The sequence below is a fragment of the Trachymyrmex cornetzi genome, unplaced genomic scaffold (genome assembly GCF_001594075.2).
Source record: "Trachymyrmex cornetzi isolate Tcor2-1 unplaced genomic scaffold, Tcor1.1 scaffold47, whole genome shotgun sequence".
In the NCBI taxonomy this organism is placed as follows: domain Eukaryota; kingdom Metazoa; phylum Arthropoda; class Insecta; order Hymenoptera; family Formicidae; genus Trachymyrmex; species Trachymyrmex cornetzi.
In genome coordinates, this window is record NW_017299509.1 from 2,647,623 (window position 1) to 2,672,698 (window position 25,076).

Genomic DNA, 25,076 nt, shown 5'->3' on the forward strand with positions numbered 1-25,076 from the left:
AAAATAAGTAACATAGAAAAAAATTTAACATGTTACATCTTGTTTTGTGTGTACATAGATACTAACAGTATTAAAAAAAAAATCATTACAGAGAATTATCAGATACAATTGATGTTAATTTTTGTTCACTATACTTACGCGAACATGTTGGTACTTTATCATTACAATTATCAGATACAATTGATGTTAATTTTTGTTCACTATACTTACGCGAACATGTTGGTACTTTGTCAGACCAGGTACCGTTGCTCATACAAAGAATGACGGGATGTCCGCTTCGAACGTAGCCGGGCTCGCATTCGAATCTAACAATCGTGCCGTAACTTCGACCGCCTCCGTTCAAGATGGTTATATTAGCATGAGGTGCTTCCGGTAGCGGAGCGCATTGAGATGCTGAAAATATATTTATATGCGTATTTTTTCAATACTCTACAAATTTATTCGTTTATATCGCATCTATATATAGTCGTGTCGATTGTGAAATTTTTAACGAACCTAAGCAGGATGGTTTCTTTTCCCATCTTCCATCAGCCAAACAAGAAATCTTCTCCGTTGGTCTTCCGGAAGGAAACGCGAATCCCGCGTAACACTGATAGGTCGCCAATCCTCGGTAGGTAACGTTCGAAGAACCAATTGAGAATCCATTATCGATTTGAGGTACTGGGCCACAGTACACCTCTTGGCATTTAGGAATATACATAACGGACCAGTTTCCTCCGGGGAGACATACCGTGGAAATCTTAGATTTGCCTGTGGCGAACTCTTGCCCCAGTGGGCAGGAGAACGTAACTACTGTGCCGAATGCTGTGTCCCGATTGGACGCTAAAGCTCCCTCGCCCGGTTGCAATAGAGGACAATCTACAATTGATATTTTTTTTATAATATTAATATAACTATCATTATTACACATACATAAATTCATATTAAAATGCGATAGAAATATAAAACCATTATATACAACTGATATATAGATATTGCTCCCTTATTTCAAAAGTGAGACAGCTGTAAGGACGTGTTTTTTTTAATTATTATGATGAATAAGTTAGGGCCGGTAAATGTTCTCCTATCAGTCATCAAAAGTCAACTAACTTAATTTCGTAAAAAATCATCAAAAAGAGTAGTTAAAAATATCATTAAAAAGAAAAAAATGTTTTCAAGAGTCGTGAAATAAAAATAATAAATATTTAATCATGTTAACATTTAATTATGTTAAGAATAGATTTTCTTTTTACCGATGTTATTCGATTAGTCAATAATTTTCCGTTAAGTCGGAAAATAGTTCTTTCTCTGTTTTGGGAAGCTTAATCTTTTGAGTTGTGTGTGTTGTTTTGAAGTAAAAGAGCGATATCTTAATAATATCATTATGTAATAACATGTTACTTTCTTTACATAATATCAGATGTGGAAATAATACGACTTACCAGCAGAAAACTTAGCCTGCCAGCCGATGTTGCTGTGCAAAGCATCAGAGACGAACCTAACGAGCATTTCTCCGCTTTCCGCGGTGAGCGTGATCTTAGGTCGAGTGTTAGAGGTGAAACCGCTTCCGGAATGCAAGCGTAGACCGTTCGTATTGGAACCATCGTATATCTACCAATTTCCCGCGAAAGAGCGAAAGTTAATAATCCGAACATGCGTGAACGTAACGAAACTTCATAAAGGCACTTACTTGTACGTAGTCGGTTTTGTGAACGGTGAAGTTAGTGAATTTCAGGGACAGCGGTCCCCTGTCCGGATTTTTTATTTTGTACAAACATTCCTGATTATTAGGATAATCGTTGAGACCGTAAGATGGTGACTGAACCGTTCCGTTTCTTGCAATGATTGTAGCTTTGCAACCCTGCGTGAAGCGAATGCTGAAACCACGCTTGGAATCGCCGAGGCTCGTTTTAAAGTACAAATACAAGTTGTTTCCGGTAGATATGATTACTGTTGGATTGTCCTCCGATTTTCCGGTGAGACGTGCAATCGGTTTACTCATAGGCGAATCTCCGTCCCTCACAAGAATATAATCCCGATTCGTTTCAAGATTCAAGTCCTCGATCTAGAACCGAGAGAGTTAATTGGATTTCACATTTAATCCTTGTTTAAAAGAATTTTAACGCTGTACTAATACTTTGACTACCGCTTGTGAACTTTTATAATTGATTGCTAGCGCCATACTATTATTTGTTATATAATGTAATTTTAAGGTAAATTTTTTATATATTAAAAGGCACTTTCCGATAAAATATATGTTTTCTAATAACAGAATATTCTGGAGAACTCTTCTACTTTGAGATGTCAATTTTGCCATAAATGTATCAACATTTTGCATTGATTTAATGTTAAATGGATAAATAGTAAAAGTTGAACATACTTCCAGAGACATTATGCGTCCCGGTTGAGCCTGCAGGATATACAGACACTCCAATCCTCCGGGATAATTCTGGGGATATCCCGGGGATGTGAGCACTTGTCCTTGCGGCGTCGCTCTGAGGATTCCGCCGCAGGCTTGCGGTTCGGTCTTCCACGAGGCACGGAAGCCCTTTCTCTCTACCGAGGCATCGGAGCTGAATTTTATAACCATGAAGTTTGAGGCCGAGACGAAGAGCTTGTTGCTGAAGTCCTGCTTGCCGGAAAGGGTCGCGAGATTTACAGACTTCTCCTCGGTTCTACCGCCTACGAGGATCTGCACTATATCGAAACTCTTCTCGGTCTCGAATTCTTGAAACTGGAACACGAATCGTGACTCATTTTGTAATTCCACTCAATTTTCAATTATATCGACTTTTGATTGTTACAACGTACTACATATATATATATATATGTAGCATTAGCTTATTGAACAAGGGATATTTGTCGAGTAAATAATTCACCTGCAAGAGGATATTATGTCCTTGAGGGCCCTCCAGCGTCCACTTACAATTGCTGAGGGGTGCATATTTATGCGGGTAATTTGGGCTTTCCACGACATCGCCGCTGCTCGCCATATAATACTGGCAGTTAGCCGGGCAGTCCAATTCGTCGGAATAATCGCCGCAGTCGTCCTGCTTGTCGCATTTAAACGCCACGTTGATGCACTTGCCATTCGAGCAGTGGAACGAACCTGTGGAGTTATCCCGTCACGACGGATTATCATTTCACGTTCCACGTGAAATATATAGAGAACAGCTTACATATCGCCTGTCGTCGCAATTTACGTAAATGCGGACTTACCGGAAGGACAGGCGTCGGCACGACACATGAAAGGAAGAAGCGACTCGCACGTGGTCAATTCCCACGTTTGCTGGTTATCCGTCAAGGCGACGTCCACGCATTCGCCTGATAGCGGATTCGGTTGCTTAGACGCCCAGAAACCTACATTTTTGCCAACAATATCAACAATATTTAGAGGGATTACATTACGAAAAAGAAAATCCTACAATTTTATTTTTGTTAAAACAGTGGCGATGATCTTTATTGATCTCGAAAATTGATTTTTTTTTCAAAAATTAATTTTACCGTTATTCGATCTCCTCTAAATACAATCATATAATCGTACAACTTATGTCTAAGATATTATTTTGTAAAAGAATTAGGGGAAAAAATAATTGTGGGTATGGATATTTTAAAGTTAACAATACGAATATCTCAACTACTGCATGCTTATGACAAGGGATTGCCTCAATTTGGTCGTATATATCCTTACTTAAGTAATTACGTCTGTTGCTAGCGATACATAGTTAAGCTCAAGCATAATTAATAGTGCGGTTTAGTAGACGTATACAAATGCGTTAGACGAGGAAATTGCAGTTTGTAGCAAACCGACGAGAAACGACAACGTCTGGGTATTGTTGTGGGAAAAGTGTGCCTTCGTCCCGCGTATGCGAGTTCCGTGTTTCCGTGACCCTGATAGAAACTGGCCCCGCGTGTATGCGAGGTCAAAGCTTTGTGCGAAACGACCGCGTCACGATTATCAACCACTTAATTTCATAATACATTCGTAACATGTTAAGACATTTTTACCCGAACACAAAGACGAAGATTTTGTTATTATTTTTCATATTCCATACATCGGTACTTTAGATGAATTCATTGTTTTTTATTTCTAACAGTTCTACTACTTGCTGTCTGAAAAAAATGCAGATATCTTTTACATCTCAGACTTTGTAATCAATTTGATTTTTGCGCAAAATAATAAAGATTGACACTCACTTAGTTTTTGACTAATTAATCTTTCGGCGCCACTCTCGATATGGCATTCTCGACCCTTTTTTTCGAAAAAAAGAAAAAAAAGAAACAGATTCTACTTGATACTTTTGTTTACTTTATTGCTTGTAACTTTTTTATTAATGAAGATACACGTATAATATTTACCTGATACCGTTAAGCCGGCGGCACACGATACTCGTTTTCTTTCTCGATTGCAAATTGGATTAGATCTTTGCCATTGTATTGGCTGCGATGTTGGCACTGTCAGAGATTCTAATCCAGTTAGCAGCAATCCAGAAAGAAAACAAGCATAGCATCGTGTGCCGCCGACTTTACATTTCTTAAAATGCAGCATTTATTTCGATTAGAAAAAAATTAATATTATTAAATCGCTTGTCAATTTGATTTGTGATGTTATTATCTCAGTTTGGCTTATAATTGCGTTTCAAGATTGAAAATATAATTTTGGCGCGCAGTTTACAAAACGGAGTATACACTACATATACCTATATAAACTCACACAAAAAGTATTATCTAACCACTAAAATCCTTAGACTGTTGAGGCTTTAGTTATTTAGTTGTGTACTCACATTTGTGTGTGCGGTTTTAAAATACTTTGTGAAAAAAATTTTTTACAATACACGTTTTTATGAAAGTTATAAGCAGCCAAAGTTTGGATTGGGTACATCATACGCATCACACAGTGTGCCACACCCACGATTAAAAGATATAGTATGGCACTGAAGAGTTAATGATTGAAAAAGAGATTTTAGGAGAGAACTGAAAGTTAAGAAAAATGAAGAGCTAGAAATCATATTTTTGAATCGATATCGAATAAATACTGTGGTATTGAGAATTGAGCATTTGTAACTTGTAGAATTTTCATTCCCTTCACTTCGAGAGTCGCATTTGATAACTGCATCACGCGGAATATCGGTCAAGGTCTCTTAAGCAGTCGATCGTTAATGGCGAAGAGCGCGAGTCGTACTCAAGAGACGGATAAAAAAAAAGGAAGAAGAGTGGTAGAGAAATTGCACAGGATGCGTTCGGTTACGGGATCTGCTCTCGCAGATGGACGTCTGCAAATCAAGTGAAATGGAATTGCGTACGAACCGGCGTATTGCGAGACGAGCATTCCCGCGGCAGATTCAAGTGTGTCGGTACGTAAGTAGTCGAGTGAAGCGAGACCCAGCCAGTAACGATCCAAATGCCGGCCGATCATGTTCGCCGACATGTTGTTCTCGCTGTACGACTCCACCACCATCAGTTCGCTCCCGTATCTGCAATAAACCGTCAATTTTCATACATCAGTGATGTAACTCATCTTACAACGCAGCGTAATCGAGAAGAATGAGAAAAAAATTGAATTTCTTTTATTTCGAGAAACAAAGATTCACCGGTATTCATAATCCGTTTTTATTTCAAGATCGTCTTAAATAATGTTTTAAAATGCTAATACAGCTTCGTGATTTGTTTAAATAAACCGATGGATTTGAATAAACGAATCAGAGAGCTGTATTAATATCTTAATAAGATATTACTTAACTCTCTGACGCTACACTTAACTAACTTACTTAAATACTTAACTACTCGTGGCAGATCAGACTTTTTGATGACCATTAATTGACATAGCTGAACGCTCAATGATCCTTTTCATTTGTATATAAAATTTACATCAATAACGTTCTAAGATTGAGATAATCTTAAGATAAGAGAACTCTCTCTGTTTTCTATAGCTGAACCAGTGGTCTTTTGGAATTTAAAGAATAGATACATGTTTGGCGAAAGCAAGAAAAAAAGTTCCATTATAGTTTAGGAATAAAAAACAGATCTAAGAACGGATAATATATGGATACCCGATCATGTGTTTATTATAATATGAAAGAGATTATATTCTGTAAAAGTCAAATCTTAAATGTTGATACTTTATATAATTTATAACGAAAGGGAAAGATCGATAGGGTACGCCTTACCTCCTGCATAATTCCGCCGCTTTTTCCCAGGAATGCCTGATGTTGAAGAATTTGTAACAGTGTATGCCTCGCAGCTCCCATCCTGTGCAAGGAAACATTGCATTAAACTGTCTGTCTTAGATCTAAAGATTGTCTGTGCGCAAAGTTGTAATAATGCGTCGCGAGCACGCAATATTGCTAAGGGGATTATTGGAGCACCATGTTGTACCGATTACAATTGATTAAAATCTCTAAAATTATAGTAAAGACTGCGATATACTTACATATAAATTTTTATATACTTTAATTTATCATGATAATCGTGAAACTTTTGTTGGAAACTCGAAAATATTGACATCGATTGCACGGATGCGGGAAACCTTATTTTAAGGTTGGCAAACGCTTCCGTGCAACCGGATACTTAAACTATTTTCTGCTGGCAAGCATACGTATAGAAGACAGGAAAGGCGGTTAATCGGTGACCTGCGCAATCCGCACTGACAGCGACACAACGGCCTCAATTGTTTTTAGTGCATACGATGTGCCTTAAGGGGTTGATCGAAGTCGAATAGAATCTCATAAAGTAGTGAAATTAAGTAGCTCATTGACAAAAATCATTATCGTTTGAAATTTTTTGGCGAGAATGAAAAAAACTTGTATAGCTAATATTTCTCATTTAATCTATCAATAAGGTTTTCTTTAAAAAAAATTCATGAGGTTGAATGTTTTACTTGGAAAAAAAATTGTTTATTTGATTAGATAAATTGTTTATTTCACTTAATAATTTAATTGTTTTTATTTCTTTCGTTGACGAATGTACGCATTTAAATCAAATGTTAAATCATATGTTTGACCCAAGTACGTACATTTTTCATCGAAGGAAATAAAGAAAAATTAAACTAATTTAGTCAAATAAACCACTTTTTTTCTCAGTGAACAAAACGTGTATAATATCGCATGAAAAATACAACTTCTATCTATTAAAATCGAATACACTTTATTGATTTTGCAGCTTAAATAGATAATTTTATAAGTTGATTTTAGAACAAAATGTCCGCTATATTTATTAAATATAACTGATGGATAATTACATTTGCAACAATAACAATTTGGAGATTCAACTTTTTTTGCATGTTTTTCTCTGTAATAGTAGGGATATAATTTCTTTTGCAATTAAATCTATTTTTCTTTCTTAATTTTAGAGTTTGTAGACTTTGTTTCAGAGCATACTTTTTAAAACATTTAATTTATAACCAAGGAGTTAAAAAATCCAGAAATGCCAATATCTAATTTTGTTATGTTTTTGGATATAACTGCATACTCGTATATCGGCTACTCAATTCATAACGGTAACAGTTTAACGAATTTGATAGATTGTATTATTGATTTACGTATATTTATACAATCAATAATCTAGTTTAATTTCTCTGTCGAACCGCTGATATTTTTTTATGATAGCCAGATTATCTTGATATCCTTGATACATATAATTTACATCTATCTGATTCACAAGATTTTCTCAAATCTGATTAGTCGGAGAGTAATTTGATGCGTTTGCTCACTCGACTGAGAAATTGCATCAAAATAATTTTCTGCATCGATCCATGTGGATATCGTACGAAAGAAGCTTGTATCCAGATTGCTCCCAGCACAAACTTTAATTTCACGGCATGTTGTACATATAGTTTGAGGATGCTCGTCGAGTTTCCGCGAACTCGATCCGTGTCAGTGGTTCGATCAAAGTAAACCACCTCATTCTAGTCAGAATCTTGTTATATAACAAACGATTGCATTTTACAGAATCTTTGAACAAGCTATGTAAATGAGATGCTATACTAATGTTTCGATCCATGAGAAGGTATAACATTTCGCAGTTATCTAAGAATACAATTAGAGCGAGCGCGTAACAGCGTACTCGTATTTCATTGTTCAGAAAGTAATGATGCTACCAGGTAGAACTAACTTATTCTCTAACTTTAAATAGATAATTTAAAAAAGAATTACCTACTTCTAATTATTCAATTCACGGCTATTTATTGACGATTTCTACTTGTTATTAAATGGTATCAATGTTTGATCAAAATAAATTATATCTATTAGTATAGTATTTTTCGCAATAAAATTTTTTGTAGTATTTTAAGATACTTTACTTTAAAGTGTTTAGCATCGTTATTAAATTGACGATCAAGGGAATTTATGGTATTATTTTCAGATTTAATTAATAATATTGTAAGTTCGACGAACAGAATCAGCGTGCAATTTGAAGAATTAAAAAATATATTTAAAAATCTACATATATAGTATATTATGAAGTGTTAAAGTCGATTTAAATATATTAGAATTTCTCCTATTCGTATTATTTATTTATTGCCGCATTTTCCTCTTATTAAAGTAATTATTCTGTCGATTATTCTCACAATTTTACAACCACTCATATCCGTTTCTATCATATGTAAATTAACTTTAATCTTGGTACAACTTACTTTTCATCTTCTTCTAATTCTTAGAACTAGAGAAAGATGAAGAGTTAGTTGAACCGAGATTAAAGTTAAACTACATTGGTAGAAACGGGCACTAACGTCATAAATCTAAATGCGTATACTCAGTGAATTCTTTCGTAGCTGGATATTTTCCAATCGAATCATATTAACACCATACATACACATTTCTAGACATTTATATTAAATAATTTTTATAAACAAAAAGTAATGTTTAGTATTATATTTTATTCTTCTTTATTTTTAATGAATATTATGAATACGTTTATTTTCCCGCTGTCCCATGCTGGATAAAACCTCGGAAGACCCAGTGTGAAATGTAATTAAAGATATTTTGCATTTCGCTAGAACACGCAAGTTGCGCGAAAGAGAAACGAGACGCAGCATCACTCAGAGTCATGTTGCTGATGCAGTTGGTGCTGGATTATTCGCTGGGAGAGACTCGATGACGACCTTCCTTTCTTTCAAAAGGTCAAATGGCCATGCACGCACACGGTTCTCTCGACGTCCATTAGCATTTCTCGTCCGAAGAACGTGTGTGAAATATTATTTTCTCTCGGCGGTCGAGACGCATGATATTTCAACCAATGATCGCGTAATATTAATGACACATCGCAGTTGATTTCGAAAAATGGAGGAAATCTCGACATTCCACTATTACAAATTGAAATATAGCGAGCATCTGAAACAAGAATATCTATATCTATATATACATATCATAAATATTAATTATATAAAAAAAATATACTTCCACAGTTTGTTTACAAACTGTGTCAGCATTATCTTTTTTGTAATCATTTTTTTACACAATATCCATGTTATTTTCTATAATATTATTCATCTTATGTTAAATAAACACAAAAATTTGAGTGGACCGTTTAGAACATGTGAAATGTGTTTCAAACATAAATTGTTCAACTTTGTATGAATTTTTCTACTTTAAAGAGATAAAGTCAATGATAACCAAAATTAATGAAATTCAGTATTCAGTGGAATATATTTTAGATGCGAAAGAAACTGGAACAGAGACTGGTGACAAAAGGAAGATGAGCTAGCAAATGAATGATGTAATCTTTTAACACGTCACTTGGCACGCGAGTATGTGGAAAGGCAGTCTCTATATCTTCGTTTCCTCGTTTCTTTTTTTTTTTTTTTTTTTTCCAGTAAAAGCCTTCTTGCGAGAAGCGTACGTGGTATGCGCGGATCGCGTAAGAACAGATGAGCGAGCAAGTTGCCGGATGTTCTACTTTTTGGAATCCCGTTCGACGATGCTCTCGGTCGAGTTTCCTCCAAGGTGCAAATAACGTATAACCGTGGCGTGAATGCGCAAAACCGACGTATATTTTTAGGGCCGTTGTGTGGACTGAGAAAAAAATGCTGTAGATTCAATTAAAGTCTATATTACGGACTGTCACTAACACAAGTGATTAATTCATGCGTATATTTTATTGATATAAAGGCTTGATTATTGAAATAATAATTTATGCCTTTTTAATTGAATCAACAACATTTTTTTCTTAGTGTGTACGACGCGACGGCGTAAGTACGACGGCGATGGTTCGATGATATTGGGTGGATGAGAAGGAGGGGAACAAAAGAGAAGCTGGAAAGGGATTCACGGTTTAGGAATGCCGTCCTATCTGTTCTTCTCTACCTGTACCTAATATCTACACCCCTGAATCTACCTGATACGTTCACACGCGTCGATTCGTGCGTCGCGTGGATCAAAAATTTCGGCCTTCAAATAGGGCCTTCAAATATTCCACCTGCATTAAACACAGCCCTTGCTATCATTAAACGTCATACATTAAGATAAAGTTTGTTTAATTTAATTTAATTTAATTTAATTTTTTTAACATTTTAAGATTCACATCTTAAAATGTTATATCTTCGAAGGTCCATGTACCTAACATGTGGAATGTAAGAATGTTGTACGCACGAGGACGAAAGAAATATATTATGTTTTGCAATGGATTCCAGAGCTGCTACTTATAAAATGTTAATAAAGTAATATTTATGTAAAGAATGTGTGTGCGGAGAATTATGTCTTTAGATTGTAGATTTTATTCTAATTATTGAATCAACACGTAACATATTAGCTACATATGTATATTAGCGCATACAGGACTTACTTTCTGAAATTAAAATTCTATTTTACTTTGATCTACTTTAATTCTGAAAATCCATTTGTTATTCTAATAAATACAATCATATTTGTTTATTAGTTCAACGATATTTATTCATTCGTTCAATGTTAAATTATTTGTATAATATTGAATGCGATATTAATTTGTTAATATTGTTCAAATTAAATGGTATTGATTTGTTGATATCGTTTAATATTTATTCAAAACAAGTTTTCGGTCTCTCGATGAAATCGTTTCTATCGCGATGTGCAGCAATCGATGAGATCAAAGGCGTGACCGAACGAATCGTTGATTAATTGAAGTAAGAAAGAACGGGAAAATAGAAAATACGGAAGAAAATAGCCGCACTTGCAATTTTTTAGGCGCACGCAACGACTTATGGCTAGCGACCAACCGGCCCCATATGGTACGTGCAACCTACTTAATTGCATTGGCGAGTAAACGAAGAAAAGTGGAGCAGCGTTACGAATGGCCGAACTCTTATTCTCATTGTCTCTCTTACAAGATTTATTTATCGGACATGCGCCGTACTTGTTTCAGTTTTCAAACTCTGCTACTGCTACAGTGCGAGACATAATTGTTGGCGCGCAATTTGCGATTCAAAACATCTCTGTGTAATTTAAATGTAAGTAACGACGCGTCCTAGTAAAAAAAAAGGAGGAATCTTCCGTTGATTTCCCTTATTTGCATTGTACTCTGCACGTATTGGACGAAGATAACATTTTTTCACGTACAACGCAAGGAATTAATCCTGCAAAACTTGTCACACTATCTGCAATAGAAATATTTGCGAATGAGAAACGCCGAGTCGAAGCCGAAAATAAACAAGCTCCTTTTTTATTATCGAATTATCACTCGTGCTTTATACTCCCATAAAGTTTCTATCGGATCATCAATGTGTGATTTATCTTTCTTCGCAGTTATCCAAACAGCGGGCTGTACGGCATTAGCCGTAATGACGCTTACGGTTTCTCAATAATCCTGAAAATCACTTTGCGCTGATTTTATTGCCCAGTTGTTTTCTCATAACCTACGAAACGAGAGCTCGATTATTCAGTGGAGGCCGATCGCAAAAGTAAGAGTCCACTAATGTATAAGTTGACCGTCTCGAGAATGGCGATTTCTACGATGTCTCCGGATTTACTTGTGAAGTCCGTTTCGAAAAAATAATTGCAGAGCAACTTTCACATTATCTCGCGTCGTACTGCGATTCGCGGGATTTACTTATAAATCGATTCGCGGTCTTTATTTATAAATCAGTCGTCCAATGACCGTTTCTACGAATGTAGATTAACTTTACTCTCGGATTAACTTACTTTTTATCTTGAGAGAGAGAGAGAGAGAGAGAGAGAGAGAGAGACTTCTTATAGAATTATAAAATAAATTAAAATTAATCTACAATAATAGAAAAAAACGTGAGTCGTTTATGTTAAATTAGAATAATATAAAATATTAATATTAATGGCTTCAAGAATAAATCTAATACAAATAAATGCACCTCTATAATACGAATTAAATGCGAAAATTCCTCTATATTCATTCAAAACAGGATCTTAGTGTTTAAATATTTCTATGTGAATTTATATACAATCTGATTCTGTATACTGCACGCCGGAATATTTTTCGGTTTTTAAGTGTCATCATGAAGAATGTGATCAGAATGTATATAGATTTGCATAGAAATATTTAAGCATTCTGCTAAGATTCTGCTTTAATCGAATGTAGGAATTCTTGCATTTAATTAAAAAAAATCTATGAGAGCGAATATTGATGCACAAATTAAATATTTATGTATTTACTATTTACTATTATGAAAGTAAGTACAGCCCTATTGATTGCAAATATTTAATTTATGCTCCAGCATCGCAGAGACTTAAAGGCATTTATCGCATTATATTTTATTTATATTATATTTATTATATTTGAATTTTTTTTACAGTTGCATAAAATTAGCATATTTTTACGCTTAAAATAATTCCTCGTGCTCTTTTGTAGTAATTTTAAATTATTCTAAAGATTTATCTTGAAATTTCTCTGAATAGATAAACCTACAAACAATAGATGTGATCTTTCGGAAAGAAAAGGAAAGATTCGCTTTAGGTACACTTGTTGTTTACGCTTTACGCGCCATCAATCTATAAGCGAATGTCATTACTTACCGTTTGGACAGGTAAAGACATTTGTAGTAGGAACCTGCAACACAGAAAGAGCGTTTACTTAACACTAATATTTAACACTTGATCATAAATTAAATGATAATTGATTAGCCGAGTTCTAAATCGCAGTATCATCGAAGATACATAGAGTGTGTTCGCATATAATATAAATTAAATAAAACTTTCCTAAATTATTAGCTAGTGAGACAAATTGTCATTGCAACAAAATTTGACAAGTAATAAGAATATATCAAACTATCTTTGTGAACTGTTAAAGTTAAAAGTAAATTAAAATCACAAGATAACTAAAAAAAAATCTTTAAATTGTTACAGACGATAAGAACGATTCTGCTAAAGTATTTAAACTTAGCTAGATATAAATTTGAAAATAATTTTAAATATTTTGTTCCTAATAATTTGACGAAATTATTTTCAGAATCATTTGGTACCCAGTTAAATTTTTAGATACTTTAACAAAACTACTCTTTCCATGTATAAAAGGCGAATTAGTAATAAATAGATAATAAAAACCGAAATAGTAAATCTTATGGGCCTTCTACAATAAGCCATTAGTCTAAAAATTGACGACTGTGATTGGTCAATTTTTAGCTTCTGACTTCTGATTGATAACTAATGGCTTCACATCTGGAAAGCCGGAATTTTTGCGTGAAAAGTCGGATTTAAGTGTGGAAAGGCGCCAGTTAGACCCAGACATGCTAGACGCATTGTTATCCAGCTGGAGAAAGTGAAGATGCAATCTGTCCAACGATCTTCGTTTCTAGCATCCGTCTCTGAAGAGCACGGAAAGTACCCGCTACTTCATGAGGACGCGTCCTCGTCCGTAGTCCGTATATATTTCGACGTTGCTATGCGTGCGCGATATAACGGTGACTACATTCCTGCGAGAGGTGCGCGTTGTGCCAGCTGTATAGAAACGCTGCACCCTCGCGCATTCCCGCGCACGAATACGCTTGAAAATCGAGTCTTCTTCGTGCCACGTGCAACTCAAAGTCGGAAAGTCTCTTTCTCATCTCTTTATAACACGTTACGATAAGAGCAATTTTACGACGTCATGAAATATGTCATACATTTATTAGGCGATTATGCAACCAAATGCGATAAAAACTCGCAGGAGGGGGGAAAACGTATAATCATTAAATCAATAAAATCCATTAAAATCCATTTTACGAGAGAAATTTCCGAATTTGCTTTGTGCATCCGTTCTGCAACGATTTCCCACAAAGATTTCTATCGTCTATATGACAATCATAATTGCTAGATTTAAAGAGGAATGTTTCGCTTCTCGAAGGACCTTCGTCAAGGCGTCACGCAGAAACGCTTGGCAAGCCTCGGACTTGCATTCTTGCTACATTCTCTTCTCTCGGCCCTCATATCGGGCTACCAGTTCCGTAATATACTTACTTAGTTAAAATATTGCATCTGTGTGCGATCGCGCGGTACCTTGGCGTGCGTATGAGCGCGCCTGTGTGCACTGAAATTCACTTTCACCTCACATATGCCATATCTCGTGGAAACGAAACACCGCTAACTCCTACGGAGAGTCAGCCAGAGTCAACCAGAGTCAGCCTCCGCGCCGCCGACATACCAATTACTTCATAATCCACGGTTGAAACTTGCAAGAATCTCGACGTAGGGCCTGTATAGCGCGCGCCTCACCCATCGCCCCGGCAGAACCGTGTGTGCAACTTTTTCTTCATCATAGACAAAATTACCTTCGCCGAGAGTACTTAGATTCTTCGCGATTCTAACCGACGTGATTATGACTGCGTTCCGATATTTACTCTCAGTCCTGAAAATCTATAGTGCACGTAACGTATATTATAGATTTTTAATACTATACTGGCAGCGAATATCGGATGATTTGATCAAATTCATGCTATTCATGGTAATAGGGAGTGAGAAAGAAAGAGGACAAATTGTGGACAATATGATGGTATCATGAATTGACAAAAATTTCGCAAAAATTGAGTTAAGACAATTCGCCAAAACGTAGCAGTTTGTCGGAATAATAATATTATTGTTAATAAAAGATTAGTACTTGTACATCTATTTATGTAAATATGCCTATGTAATTGCAGATTACAAATTTTATGCAAGATTTTATCATATAGTTTTACAAATGTTTTCCTATTGAGGAGTGAGAGATAAAAAACAATGACTGAATCACGGAAAAGGTGATGGTATATAGACAATTGATTAATTCGAATTGTTTTTTTGCAGCTGCACAATGTACTACGTGCAATATGCGAGATGATCGTGAATATCAGTAGATAATAAACGCAATTAACTTTTAATCTTTACAGGGGCACTAGGACGTTCAATACGAGCAAATTAGGAGAAAAAAAACGCAATTTGTTCGAATTAATTGCGCTGTATATAAACTAATAAAGTCAAAAGGCTGTAAATTTATATAAACATTAAGCAGACTTTAATTTGAAATAATGTAATTTATTGATAATTTTTCACATGCTCGCAATTAGCAACCCAAAAAATATGTATTTATATTTTTATTAACATTTATATATAAATGTTAATAAAATGTGTTATATTCGATACAAATTTTCCAACAGTGTATACAATTAATAATGTGTATACAAAAAAAATTGCTGAAATATTAAAAAATTTAGCTAGATACGTATTTGTTTATTTATTCTTGCATACCTCAAATGTAATTCTTTAAATATATAATGAATTAAATTAAATTAAAATTTAAAAATAATTTTGTGTTGGACTATAAAAATAACTCTGTTATAAAAATAAAGTGTGATAATAATGCTGCAAAAAATGTTGATCTTCTAGTAATCAGAATATCATACACAATTATTTTGACGATCGAACAAAATTATTTTTAGATCTGTATCTGGCCAATTTTTTAAATATTATGCCAATTTTAGCAAAAAACCTTTCTTTTGTTATAAATAGAACCGAGATGTCCTGGACATCCTACGCAAGTAGGTACTTAATGAAGGTGTAACGCGTGCTCTGAAAACGTTGAAACTTCGGTAACGTATACTTGAACGCTCACCTGAGACTCCGTTAGCTGAGGATGGCACAAGAGGACGGCGACCCAAACGGTCGCCAATTCTCTTATCAGCATATTCCTGCAACAGACAAAACATTCTACGTGAATGGACGTCGATCTTATACGTCGCACGGCAGTAATTAAACGATCGTAGATATTGTCGGACGGAGTAACGGAGGCGGGGCGTAATTTTTCTCGAAACTCTCTCGATTTTTCTTGGAATTGCTCGTCGGTGATTGCGTGTCATCGGTACATTTAGTGATTAGCGAATATACGTTTCGTCGCAGCGGATTAGCAATTCTAAGTTCTAAGTTCATGACACGTGCGAGTCGTACTCGTGGAGCGTATAGTCGTTCGAGAAACTCAACAACCTTTTTTCTTTGCCTTTGTCGAACGTTCGTCATAATCGCGAAAGAACGCGGAAGATATCGTCGTTTCTGTACGCCGTCGAATACACACCCGTTCCCATAAAATTCCTTACGGTTTCTCTCTCTCTCCCTCTCTCTCTTTCTCTGTGACTGAATTGTGGCACAGAGCGGCTGCATACCTCGCCTCGCGTAACCGAGTGCCGCGATAACCGTCGCCAGAGAGTCACGAGAATTATTATTGATGACGTTACGCTGCACTGCGCACCTATGTCTATTAACCCTGGACTAGCAAATCTTATTTTTTGTCACGCCAACCCCAGCGTGGGGTCATCTGAGCATCATGCTGCTCTTCCGCGTTTGCTGCTTTTCACGTTTCGCAAATATATCACACCCTTACACTGTGGAATGGCAAGTCTAAAAAAGTGGTCAAAAATTCGATCTGAAAGATGAAATAAAACAGTATACTATTGCAATATGCAACTCTTCTTATAGTTTTCTTTTCAAAATTTTATAACTAAGTAATTACCATCCATGTAGTAATCACTTAAAATTTTTTAAACATAATTTTTATATAATTAATTCTATTTAAAAAGAAAATCTTTAATTTTATTATATCTCCAAAAATAAAATATCTGTTAATTCTTCTTTGTTATTTTAAAACATCAGCTTTATAAAAAATCACACTGTAACTTTGGCAACTGATAATTAAATAGCACTTCATTAATTGTTCAGAAGAAAAAAAAGAAGAATTGCGTTTTGATATTAATAATAAAGATGCACCGGATATCCCGAAGAAAGATTGTTGGCAATATATCTAACCGAAATTTTATATTGAAATGACATGTGTAATGGTACTGATATATGTATTTTTTAGAAATATAGTACCGGATATCTGGCAAATGTCCAGTATTCGGTTCATTCCCAGTGCATCCCTAATTAATTATTTACAGCATTAAACATAAGTTAACTACAGCTAATCACAAAATTGCTTGCTTCAAGTTTCAAATCTAAAAGTAATGTATTATAGATTTAATTTTATTATGATGTTATATTACAATAAATTCTAAAAACTATTCCTATTTTTATTAGTGCCACTTCTTTTGTTTTCAATTCTTTTCTATTATCTGTTTGAATTCAACTTTACCACTTTTCCTGATTGAAGAGTTGTATTTAGAACACAATCAGTACATAATACAAAATTTGAAAATTTTGACTTTTCTTGAGATATGTCTTGGATACATTTTAGTAAAAAGAGATGATGTTAAAAAGATTTTTGTTCAACCTTTTGAATACAGTATAGTTATTGAAAAGTTTGTTTGTTTGGAAAACACTTGGAAAATTGAGTACGAACATGATGTATATACTTATCAAAATTTCAATGTTCTTTTTCAATTTTCGAGATGCTTCCCAAACATGAACTTTTTAATCATTTCATCATTTTATAAGCAAAAAATCAAAATCTACAAAAAAAATTATCTTTTTTAACATTCTTCTTTTTTCAAAAATAACAGCTCTTAATGGGTTATAAATAAAAAAAAAAAAGAAGCAATGAAAAAATATAATACAGTGATTAAAGCAGAGCATGCGTGTATTACATAGAGATGCGTTTTCCAAGTCGCAAGCGATCGTGGGTAGATGCGTGACGCAACGGTCGCGAGGCGCATCGTAGATGAGCGAACTCGTGGGAAGCGCTGGAAAGCGATCTCGTGTGCTTCGCGATACACCGTCTCGCGTCGCGTCGTTGGCGTGGCATAAGGATCGCGAAAGTTTATTATATTTTGCGGTTCGTGCCGTGTGTTGTACAGTCGCTTTTATGCAACCAACGCGCCATTGTCCGTACGTGGACCGTCACAATTGTGCCCCGCGATTAACTGGAGCAAGCGGTCGTGCCACGAGCATCCGCGTTTAATTAGTGGTCGGATAATTAGGCCACCTCAGTGGCTTCGAAGATGCCGATTGCGTTGTGGAACCTCGTGCGAGAATTCTTCCTTAATCGTACATGTGATCGTGGCCGCTTAAAATTTTGCAATAATCGTGTCGACAAGAAATGCTAAAACTACATTCTAAAGAATATCGGTGTGGATTTAAGAATGTATACAATCTCTGCAAGAAAGTAATTGGAATTGGAAATTTACATTTCCCGTATAAAAATGAATGTTATATATACGATACATGTGAAATAATTTAATAAGATCAATATTTATATTTAAACATACAATAATATATTTAACGTATTTAACAATACAATTTTATAGTTTAGTAAATAAAAATTTTCTCTTATTTTATATCTTAACTATTTTTTTATTGAAATAACTTTCGATCTACATTCAAAATCGTTGCCAAACTTTCTGCCTTACTTTCCATTGGAAAGTTTCCAATACAATATAAAAGAAATCTATAACTAATATATAGGACCGTATATGTGATAACACAAACTATAGAAATCAAAGCCTTAAACGGTCTAGCTGGATCTTAATGCTTGTATGACTCTTGTGTGAATTTATATATACTACGTACGTAGTCTCCAGAAACGCGCGCCAAAATGGTTTTTCGATTTTGAAACGCTAACTCTCTACTAAACTACCGCAGTAATATCGCGAGTCAAATTGACTAGCAATTTAATAAATTTTTGATGCTTATTCGCATATCTTCGAAACGATCTTAATAATGTTGAATAACATATTAAAATCTGTAAATAATTAATTCTTATTGTGAAAAATATTACCTCGGCCGAGAGTCGAACTCGGTTGATCTCTTGCATGGAAAATAGTAATACATGGGTTAAATATATAAAACCCATATATTTTTTCCTATTTTGCATGCCAGGGTTTAAGACTCGTGATATTAAATCATGTTAATATTTATATCAATATTAATATGATGAGAATTATGTAAACACCGCATGTGTAATATTAAGGTATTAGAAGTATTTTTTAACAAAATGAAAAAATTGTGAAAAAGTTATAAATTTTTCTAAAAATAATTTAAAAAATAATTAAATAACAGATTCTTTTACATTGTATTGGAAGGCAATAAAAAAAGTTCATAATTTATAACAGAATCTGGATGAAAAATTGTTACAATAAAAAAACGTGTTTCTAAAAACAATTAAGATAAATGAGAATATTTTTATTTAAATGTATAGCTAATTAATATAATTAATTAGCTATACATTTAACTAATATAATAGTTAAAATTCGTTAAATACACGTCTATATTTTTTGAATTTTTTTAGAGTGTTAAAATCAAAGAACACAATCAAAGACGATCAAACGTTGTAGTTATCAAAGAAGAAAACTGTTTTGTTTTTTTTTAAGTTATTAATCTTTCAACTGTCAGATACTAATCAAAAGTGTATTGATTAATAAATTTTTATTCTCATAGATAATAGATCGCTTCCCTGCTGCTTCGATTGTGTCATACTTCTACAACCGTTGTTGAGTAGAGGAAGCTAATTCGCGTAAAATAAGTCTCGTTCGAATGTTCTTACGTAAACACGTCGTCTCTGACGAACCGATCGTACGTATCCCGAATGCAAAACCCGTTAGATTTACGATTGGCAGGAAGTATCTTATCGATTAGGACCGACCACGACAAGATTACGATTATTCATGATTACGTCGTCATCGGTAGGAAATCTTCCTGCGGTGAGAGCTAAATGTCTGACATGCCCCCACTGCCCCGTTCGAGATAGTCGATCCCTGACGATTATAACGGTTTATCAGGGAATCCGGACGCGCGCATTACAACCGTATACGTATGTATATAAATGTATATGAAATGTCTTCTTCAAAGAAACGTCAACGATCATCTATCTGTATATAGGTGCGCAAACGTTGTCCTGCTCCTGTCTTTTACAATCATGATACGAAACCGGTAAAATGGAATCGAGCTGGTGTCCTCCGAGTTGCTCTCAAAAAGATTTGTGGTTGATAGTAAGTCAGAGTACTTAAACCGGTTCGCTTCCTGTGGCTTATATTTATTTCTTGTGAACAAATGCGCTCGAACCTGCCAACACAGTATAAGTAAGAACAGTAAGTTCATTCTGCGTCGGTACTTTTGATCTTACTGTTAAACGACCGCCATGTTGTTGGTTGTGCGTGAGCACTTATACTCATTTCCACCAATGTAGATTAACTTTAATCTCGGTTCAACTTACTTTTCGTCTTTTTCTAATTCTAAAGATTAGAAAAAGACGATGAATAAATTGAACCGAGATTAAAGTTAATCTACGTTGGTGGAAATGGGTATTATTAGAACAAAGCTGCTTAACTTTTCTACGTAGACTGTAGTATTTGAATAGAGAAAACTGATTGGTGAGCCATATTGTTAGTTGTGTAGAACGGTCATGAGCAAAGGATGACCATTAATATCATTTTTGGCTGAGTGAACCTACTGTTCTCACCTATACTGTGTCGCCAATAAGAAAATCTCTTGTGTATTAAGCTTTCGAGGCTGACGACAGGTCTATATTGGATTTATTCAATTATAAATCTCTTTAAATGTTAAAAAATATATTAATTTTCTTTGTACAAAACAAACATTACATCTGTACACACAAATTTAGATTATTATTATTAAAATATACTTTCATTCATTTTTCTCTATACAAAATATGTCATTTTAGTTTTTTGAAATTAATTAGTACCTTTTCCTCTTCATTTTATATTTTATATTTGTGCGCAATAGTGAACGTAGGCAATAATTTTTGTGCGTAAATGAACCGTCAGCAAATGTGAATGAAATAGATAAACGATGTTGTAGGCAATCGATTTGTAGACAAAAAGAGCCAAAAGCTGGGTGGAGGCAAGCTTTTAAAAATTTTGCTTATGTACAATAGGCTTTCTGTGGTAGTTAGTATTATATAACAAAGAGCGTGATAGTAATCTTAAATTTAAATATTTTTATGTTACCGTATATTTTATTACTTAAGTGTTATGAGGGGATACACACACAATTGAATAATATACCATACTCCACATCATTTCAAGAATGAATTTAATAATGTGCTTCTTCTTTCTTTTCTTTTAAGTTAATAATTAAATTATTTGTGTTTATAAAAGTCTCTAGACCATAAATATTTCTTATGAATACTTTTTATTAATAAAAACACAAGTTGTAAGCAATGGAGAAAGAACTGGGAAAGCATTAGAAAAAGAAAGCCAGGTATGTCATACCGAAAAGAAAAATGATATAACATAATAACTCGTACAAAAAAGTAATGAATGGTAAATGTATTTTAGTAAGAATGAGTGCTAAATAATTTAAATAATATTTATAATCACTAGAAGCAATGTGTGAAAAACTTAAGTTACATTAATTAAAAGTGGCCTATTTTGTTATACGTAGAATGTACGTATCGATATAGTACGTATTATATCACTCAATAGCGATAGCATTCTAGGCATAATTAACATAAATAAAATGGGTTTTAGTTCCAGTGTCAGTAACTGTTTGGCGTTAGCTCTGGAGGGACGTAATTAATATATGAGATATTTTTCATAAAACGTTACACTATGTTAAAATGTATAAAACGTATTTCAGCACAAGGTTAAATTGACAATTTGTAGGATGTTAAAATCGAATTGTCCCTTACATTCATTCAGAAGGATTTAAATGTCGTCAATTATATGAATAATTTAGCAGAAAAAAAAAGAAAACGCTATGTATTTATATATATATACAAGTACATACAAGTGATAAGTAACAGTTTATGAAAAGCAAAGATACTTTAACTAGGATTAACTGTATTTTTAATGTCAACTGTCATTAAGTCGATAAATGCAAACATCCGCTCGGTTTCTCATCGTTGTTGAACTCGCAGTTTGCACAGCCAAAATAAAAGAGATAATTGCGCGTAAATCGAAGATTGAGGAAAAGGCTGGGATCTTGGTGGAACCTGAATCCCATGAGAGCTATAGCTAGAACTGGACTGGATCCTAGGTCAGCGCTAGAAAGTATTCGGGCTTCCTGTTAAGCGGCACGAAACGGTGCGTGTAAAAAGCGAGCAATGACTCCTAGACTCGTTTGAACGCGGCTTTCCGAGGTGAAGCCGAGCGTGAAGGAACGCGAATAATTCGGCGTTGGGGAATGGCTGGCGGATTGCACCAATTGCGCCATTCGATCGGACAAACTTTATCGAATAAGCTTTGATCAATTCTTCGGATATCAACATTTATAACATAGCTACTGATTCTGGAATTCAATTCAATTGCTTATATGTAGTTTTTATAAGAATGAACATATTGTAAAATTTTTTTTCAATTAAAACACTAGACATTAAAGAACATAATTGTATCAAGCAAATGTATATATCTTTATTAATAAAAAAGTAATGAAGAAAATATTGGGAAAAGAAAGCCAGGTATACCATATTGAAAAGGTAGTCAAGGCTTATTGTTAATTAAAAGGATTAATTTCAAAGAACCAAAATAACAAAATGACTCATATAAAAAGAATGAATACTAAATGTATTTTAATAAAGATAATCCAAATTTGCATATGTAATGTAAAGAAAATTGAACAAACATTTTTTAAAGAGCTTTACAATCATGAGCTCCAAAGGGTCAAAGATTTACGTAACTTCTAAAAAATGTGTGCTCGTGATATGCTTAATTATCCGTTTAAGAAAGAGAAAGCTCGCCGAATAATAGATTATTTTGTAGTCATGATATTCTGCAGCATATAATACATTCTGATAAATGAGTGAAAAAAATAGTGTATCTCTAAGCGCAAGGCCACGATTTTCTACGCGTTCAGGTGATGAACGTATCAGCTACAGACAAATTTCTTTATTTTCCCGCGCAGTATGCCGGATAACGGTCGCCCTGCGTTACCAGGAAACGCTCGCATCGTCATAATTGCGATAGCACTGCAAACATACTTTCTAACTGGATCCTGGGCCAGGTTATCTTGATCCTTACGTCGTCATCAATTTTTTCTATAATAAAGGAAATTTCTTTTGGATTATGAAGCCCATCTTTAATTACGGTAATGATTGTGTGATATTCTCCGATTCACGCGTTGATTCTTATAATTGATGAACATAATTTATATATATATCTATACGTATATATTTAACAATCAACGTCACCGTTTAATTGCGCTTTTTTTTATACCATTCTCGTGATCACTTCCGTCGGATTTCGCAAAGAGACTCGTTTCCCAGCGTGCTTACTTTTTGTAACTATCTGAAAGTATGAGATTATGACGAATTTCCAAGGATAACGTGTATTATAATTTCTCTGTCGATATCTAATAACAACGATATCTAATAACACGTTGTGGTATCATTCATATGTCGATTTGTGCTAAATCACCGTTATTTACTGTTATCAATAGTAAATTCTGCGATGCATATTTCTTTCCTGTTTGTTGTACTTATTCTCACGCGTAATTTCTTGGTATTCAATTAGAATTCTCGTTTAAGACTTACAGTGTTCGAAGAAAATGGAAATGTAACATGAATAAGCTATTTTAATAATTTGTTATTAGTGAGATAGAATAAAAAAGTGACGAGATCAATGAAATCAGATTAAATACTTTTAAGATGTTTATTTGCACACTGGGATAAAAAAGTTGTGGCAACTATGGCAATTATAGTATCTGTAATTATTTTTATAAAGTAATAGCTACTAATCTAGTACTCAACACTATAGTTACGGCAATAATATTTGTATATGTACTATTAATTGATAGTGAAATAGCATCTCAACTACATTAAATAGTTACTTAGACTACTTCATAAAAATAAGACACAACAATTACATTTTTCTAGTTTCGACAAACACTTTTTTTAAGAGCACAATATATTATAGAAATTAATTAATTAATTGTTATTGAGATAATTAAAAAAATACATTTAAAATCGTTTCACTAAAGTCGCTCAGCCACGAGCAGCACGCGGCATTGTCACCAGAGGGACACAACGGAGTTCAATTTCTCCTAAAAAGAAAATGCGGCGTGCTCAGGATACAATAAAAGGCGTAAAATTGAGTTCGAATTTCGAAGACAAAAGTAAATGAGACATACATCTAGACAATACAGTTTTTAGTTCTGTACCAAAATTCAGTAACTTGAAAATTTCTAGAAGTTATCTATACATATACAAATTTGTATTATAAAGTTTTAAAAAGAACAATAGATAAATTATTTAAGTGAACTAAGAGAATACTGTAATATTAATCATTTGTAGTTTGTCAATATTATACTATTTTCTTAATTCATATAATTTATTTAGCGCTCTTATCAGAACTTTATAATATATAATTGAAGCTTTATTTAACTATAAATTTATAGTTACTGATACGACTTATTTCTCTGTGAGTACATTATTATTAAATTGATAATCAATTTAATTTGTGAACATTACTATTTTAGCTTTGATTTATGATTACATTTAAGATCTATAGTAATCGATAGGCAGTTTATATATTTGGAAGATTGTATTTAAAATTTAAAATTATGTGTGCGTAAATATTATTAAACACAAAAATCTAATTTTGACTATATTTAGCCTTTCTTTACTTATCAAATTATTATACATAAAATTCTAAGATAAAAAATAAACAACTTTTTGAAGTATGTACGAATATTGTGTTGACGATGGCTATCCAATCCAATTTTGAGAACAATTTTGCAGGAGAATATACTTCCTGTTCCGAGACAGCCTGCACTTATAGTGGAACTTGAACGACAATAGAGATTTACAGACTTAGTTTACGATGAACGAAGGTCGTT

The 25,076-nt window shown here is 34.0% G+C and overlaps 1 protein-coding gene across 2 annotated transcripts in view; it reads right to left on the reverse strand.

Moving 5' to 3' along the window:
* uif (sushi, von Willebrand factor type A, EGF and pentraxin domain-containing protein uif) overlaps positions 1–25,076 on the reverse strand; it is a 52,609-nt gene that overhangs the window by 17,774 nt on the left and 9,759 nt on the right. For both annotated transcript variants that reach the window (XM_018513560.1, XM_018513559.1), the window contains exons 2-12: positions 15,973–16,048; positions 12,930–12,963; positions 6,147–6,228; positions 5,287–5,453; positions 3,199–3,339; positions 2,859–3,088; positions 2,360–2,713; positions 1,670–2,044; positions 1,422–1,590; positions 496–858; positions 211–393 (exon numbers count right to left, since the gene is read on the reverse strand). In XM_018513560.1, coding sequence (XP_018369062.1) covers positions 211–393; positions 496–858; positions 1,422–1,590; positions 1,670–2,044; positions 2,360–2,713; positions 2,859–3,088; positions 3,199–3,339; positions 5,287–5,453; positions 6,147–6,228; positions 12,930–12,963; positions 15,973–16,044 — 2,170 coding nt within the window. In that variant the 5' untranslated portion in view covers positions 16,045–16,048. The remainder of the gene's footprint in view (positions 1–210; positions 394–495; positions 859–1,421; positions 1,591–1,669; positions 2,045–2,359; positions 2,714–2,858; positions 3,089–3,198; positions 3,340–5,286; positions 5,454–6,146; positions 6,229–12,929; positions 12,964–15,972; positions 16,049–25,076) is intronic.